Source organism: Lactuca sativa, chromosome 3, assembly GCF_002870075.4.
Source record: "Lactuca sativa cultivar Salinas chromosome 3, Lsat_Salinas_v11, whole genome shotgun sequence".
Classification (NCBI taxonomy): domain Eukaryota; kingdom Viridiplantae; phylum Streptophyta; class Magnoliopsida; order Asterales; family Asteraceae; genus Lactuca; species Lactuca sativa.
In genome coordinates, this window is record NC_056625.2 from 254,790,629 (window position 1) to 254,795,953 (window position 5,325).

Here is a 5,325-nt window from a genome sequence, read left to right on the forward strand (position 1 = left end):
CTATTTAAAACTTAAAATTAAGAGGGTTATAGTGGTGGGTATGCCAACCTTTTAGTGGTTGTGTGTGGTGATAATGTGACACTCATCAGTAAAATGGTTAGTGGTGGGTATAACGGATGCTCTAAGTGTTTGTCATAAAGGACATAGGCCTTTCGGCTAAGCTTATTCCAAACATTTTTCTTGCCAATACATGATGTCAGTTTCTTTGTTTCAATCTGAAGAAAGTATTTTAAATGTCATAAATCCTTGATTAATTGAAAAAAAAAAAGAACATTTTCATAGCCATTATTTCTTGCTCACAATTACAGGTCAATACAATATCATTCACACAACCCAAGAATACAACACACCAGTACCTTTTTGTTTGTGTAAAAACAAAATAATCATTTTTAGTTTGAGTAAGGCTATCCGGTATCAAGCCAAGAAGGCTATGTGTGTTGCCTACGTGGTAGCCCTAGCCACGCGTGAACACCGCCCCAATGGGGGGTATGTGTCTTGTGATGTGAAGCTGGCTATGGAGGAAGACGACGAATGCGATTGGTGCATTTTTTTGACCGTTTCTTTTTCTTTCCTTTCTTTTGACCGTTACCAAGATTAAAAAAAAAATCAAATAAAACTTAATACACATATATAAATACATACATAACATATAAACAAACACATTTCCATTCACACTTTCAAACACCCTTTCAAACATAGATATGAATAATTTTGCGGGTTCGGTTGCTTCTTCTTCATCCGATGATGATAGCTCTGATGAAGATGACTTGGTGTTGCACACGTTGTTGTTTGCGGCACACAATAGGGTGCAACAAAGAGGAGAAAGTACAAATATTGAGAAGAGGCGTAGAATTTCGATAGTTCGGGATCGTATAGCGGCACACAAGCTTTTGGTACGTGATTACTTTGCCCCTGATAGTTTGTATGACCTATCAAAAATTTAAGACCGGTTTCGTATTAGTAGAAATTTATTTTTATGTATTGCTAGAAATTTGGAAAACAATTATGAGCTTTTCCAATTGAGATGGGATGCAAGAGGTAAACGTGGGTTTAGTACCCTACAAAAATGCACAGCCCTTAGACAATTGGCATATGGCATAGCAGCAGATGCTTCAGATGAGTATCTGAAAATGTCTGAGAGGACTGGATGAGAATGTACTTATCTTTTTTGTGAGTATGTCATAGAGCTTTATGGTGACATATATTTGCGGCATCCAACTAGAAATGATATTGAACAATTGTATGCCGCACATGAAGCTAAACATGGCTTACCAGGAATGCTTGGCCACATTGATTGTACACATTGGGAGTGGGCAAATTGTCCCAATGCATGGCGAGGTCAATTAACATGAGGTGATCATGGCGTCCCGGCTATTATACTAGAGGCTGTTGCATCACATGACCTATGGATTTGGCATGCATTTTTTGGTATGGCGGGGTCAAACATCGACCTGAATGTGCTTGGAGCCTCTCCGATATTTAATGATATTTTCAGAGTAAAGCACCAAACATGTCGTTTGTTGTGAATGAACATCAATATAATTACGGGTATTACCTTGGTGATGGAATATATCCAGAGTACGCTACGTTTTTCAAGTCGTTTTCATTTCCGGCCGATGAAAAACGACAATTGTTCAAGTTAGCACAAGAATCGGTAAGGAAGGATGTGGAACGGGCGTTTGGGGTCCTCAAACAAAAGAGACACATTATCAAACATCCGGCACGGTCATGGGATAGGGCGAAATTGACGAAGGTGTTGACTGCTTGTGTTATTTTACATAACATGATAATTGAAGAAGAGGGTAGGGCTATTTGTATGTATAATCCGGAAGATATTCTTAACTCACCTGCAGTAATACAAGTCGGCAGCCTTGCATATTTCACATGACTTTTGGAAATACAAAATAGTGAAAACATCACAATTTACGTTATGATTTGACTGAGCATATATGGTAAAGACAATTCCAGCAACACGGTGACAATGACGACGAGGATGACGACGACGAGTAATATTTTATATGTTTTTTTTTTTGTAATTTAGGTTTTAAATTATTATGTTTTTTAAGTAATGTAGATTTTAAATTTATGTTTTTTAAATTAATTTAAAATATTTTTAATTAATATTTATGTTTTTATTTTGTTTAATAATTATTTTTTGAATTATTCTAATTAAAAAAATAAAAAAAGAAAAACAAAAAATGATATAGAGCAGTGACCATTTTCTCCAAGAGATAATAGATTGGTGGTGGGTTTGTAGTGGAGAGATGCTGTTGACGTGTTTGTCACTTTTTAAGTAGGTTGGACCTACCGTTAGCCTAATATCCCAAATTTAACTAAAGATAGAGGTTTTTGACTTTTTATGGGGCATGCGTAAGCATCTTCCTAAAGTATCCATATAAAACCATTGTTAACATCACATTCTCTCTCCGTTAAACCTTTTCCCCTCTTTCTCTCCATGCGAGAACAGGCGGTTCTATGTCCTACTATCCCTGCAATATCATTGTCAGGCGAAACTCCATATTGTCCGGTGAATTTAAACGATTGCAGAATGCCCAAAAAACACAATATTTTTCCACAATCCCATGCCATCGCACCATCCTCCCACTCTGCGCCTCCGCAAAATCACTCCAACAAACCAAGCAATGCCACGCGATTGCCCTCCTGAATGGCTACCTCCCAAACAGCATTTCCGTCTCCGCTTCTCTCATCCTCCAGTACGCCACCTTCGGAGACCCATCAACATCCCGCGTTCTGTTTCACCAATCACTCCCCTACTCTCGCTCTGCTTTCTTGTGGAACACGATCACGCGAGCTTACAGCATTGCTGGAGTTTACGATGCGTTTCAAATATATAATCTGATGATCCGTAATGGTGTCAGGCCGGATGATCATTCTTTCCCATTTGTTCTAAAAGTTTGTTCGGATTATCACGAGGTCTGGAAGGGACAAGAGGTTCATGGGTTGGTTTGCAAACTGGGTTTTGATTCTGATGTATTTGTTGGGAACACCCTTCTGAGATTTTATGGTGAATGCAGTAGCATAAATGATGCAGAGAAAGTGTTCGATGAAATGCCTGAGAGAGACGCTGTGTCATGGAACACACTTATCGCAGTATTTTCAATCAAGTTTTCTTACGATAAAGCAATTGCCTTGTTTAGGGACATGAGATCCCAACCACTCTATTCTGGGGTTAGCCCAAATGTAGCCACCATTGTAAGCTTGTTACCCGTGTGTGCATCTATTGAAGACTTTGCAATTACAAGCGAGATTCATAGTTATGTCATCAAGATGGGATTCAGTGATGACATTAAAATAAACAATGCTTTCATCGATGCATATGGGAAATGTGGCAATTTAAATGCCTGTAAGCAAGTTTTCAATGAAATGGTGGATAGAAATCATGTTTCTTTTAATGCTATCATCACAAGTTTTGCTCACACAGATCATCATCAAGATGCCATACTTTTCTTCCAATACATGATCAACAAATCTATCACACCAAACTCTGTTGCTATTTCTAGCATCCTGCCTATCATAGTCGAACTTGAATGTCTTCAATGGGGAATCGAGCTTCATGGTTTTAGTATAAGAACCGGTATCGAATCTGATATATTTGTAGCCAATTCTTTACTAGACATGTACGCAAAATTCAGGTATCCCATTAAAGCATCAAACATTTTCAACAATATTCACTTAAAAAATATCGTATCATGGAACACGATGATAGCTAATTATGCTCAAAATGGATCTGAATTGTTAGCTTTACAAACATTAAGAGAAATGCAAGCTCATGGCATAGTCCCGGGACCCGTAACCTTAACAAACATTCTTCCCGCTTGTGCACGAATCAGTCATTTATCCCATGGAAAACAGATACATTGTAAGTCAATCCGATGTGGGTTTGACGTTCAAATATTCATCTCCAATGCACTTATTGACATGTATGCAAAATGTAGTCGCTTAGATCTTGCAAGAAACGTTTTCAATGTATCATATAAAGATAGAATATCATACAACACACTCATATCGGCTTATTCTCATACAAACACGTCCTTCGAGTCTTTGATTTTGTTTCGCGAATTAGGGTTAAAAGATATGGAATATGACACCGTGTCTTTTTCCGGGGCACTTTCGGCTTGTGCCAATATGGCGGAAATCAAGAAAGGTAAGGAGATTCATGGGGTTTGTTTAAAAAAAGGGTACACACCACTTATGGGTCCCACCCACCAACCGGTCCCAAACCTGATGTCTTCTGACTCCTCAGTTATAGATTCTCACCTCCTTACTGTTAAACAGCTGCATTCCCTCATTGTTTGCAACTCGATCTTGGATTTTTACGCGAAATGCGGACGCATTGATCTTGCTAAAAAGGTATTCGATCGGATACCCAACAAGGATACGGCCTCATGGAACACGATGATCATGGGGTATGGGATGCGTGGCGAGATTGACACTGCAATCGGTTTATTCGAATCCATGGGAGATGATGATCATGTGAGACGTGACTCGATTAATTACATAGCGGTTTTATCGGTTTGTAGCCATGGAGGGTTAGTTGAATTAGGGAGGAAATATTTCAAAAAGATGAAAGAGGACAAGATTGAAGTGACACAAGTGCATTATGCGTGTATGGTTGATATATTTGGGCGGGCCGGGTTATTGGAGGAGGCGGTGGAGATGATAAATGGGATGGGGGTGGAACCGGATGCGAATGTGTGGGGGTCTTTACTTGGCGGGTGTCGGATCCATGGGGATATTGAGTTGGGTCGGTGGGCGGGTGAGAATTTGTTTAGGTTAAAACCGGGTCATTCGGGGTATTATACTTTGGTTTCGAATATGTATGCGGAAGCTGGGAAGTGGTGTGAAGTGGATGGGATTAGGGAGTTGATGAAGGTGAGGGGAGTGAAAAAGAACCCGGGTTTTAGTTGTGTTTAAAAAACAGTGTATTGTTTCGAAATTGTCAATGCATATATTACAATGTTTATTATTTATTAATATCCGAAAGTAAAATTTTTAGTGTAACTAATAATGTATATATGTCAACCGTGTATTATTTAGGTCCTTGGGACTTGGTTTTGATTTTATGTATTAGAAAGTGGTAGGTGTTTTACACATTATGATTTTATGTATTAGGAAGTCGTTCACTATAAGACAATGGAGTGAGAAATAATTGTAATGAGCCTAAAATTGTTGTAGAGAAACAACTAGAAAATATGGGACACTCCTCTCTCCTAGGTCTTCAACAAGAGAAGCATGGAAAAACACTCGTATAGGATATAGACTGCTTAATGATACTTAATGACAAAAGAAGAAAGTGGGAGGAAA

The 5,325-nt window shown here is 38.6% G+C and overlaps 2 protein-coding genes across 2 annotated transcripts; both read left to right on the forward strand.

The window, feature by feature from the left end:
• Positions 1 to 701: 701 nt before the first annotated feature.
• Positions 702 to 1,151, forward strand: LOC111883312 (uncharacterized). The gene is made up of 2 exons (XM_023879646.1): positions 702 to 922; positions 989 to 1,151. Exons 1-2 carry the CDS (start codon positions 702 to 704, stop codon positions 1,149 to 1,151), a joined length of 384 nt encoding a protein of 127 aa, XP_023735414.1.
• Positions 1,152 to 2,261: 1,110 nt separating this feature from the next.
• On the forward strand, positions 2,262 to 5,084 carry LOC111883329 (pentatricopeptide repeat-containing protein At2g13600). The gene has a single exon (XM_023879658.3). The coding sequence runs from the start codon at positions 2,476 to 2,478 to the stop codon at positions 4,933 to 4,935; it is 2,460 nt and encodes an 819-aa protein (XP_023735426.1). The 5' UTR covers positions 2,262 to 2,475; the 3' UTR covers positions 4,936 to 5,084.
• The last annotated feature ends 241 nt before the right edge of the window (positions 5,085 to 5,325 follow it).

What these genes read in the sequence shown, in the direction of transcription:
- LOC111883312 (XM_023879646.1), top strand. Translation starts at nt 702, where the DNA reads ATGAATAATTTTGCGGGTTCGGTTGCTTCTTCTTCATCCGATGATGAT. An exon ending in TACTTTGCCCCTGATAGTTT is followed by an intron (nt 923 to 988) that starts GTATGACCTATC and finishes ATGTATTGCTAG; the next exon opens with AAATTTGGAAAACAATTATG.
- LOC111883329 (XM_023879658.3), top strand. Translation starts at nt 2,476, where the DNA reads ATGTCCTACTATCCCTGCAATATCATTGTCAGGCGAAACTCCATATTG.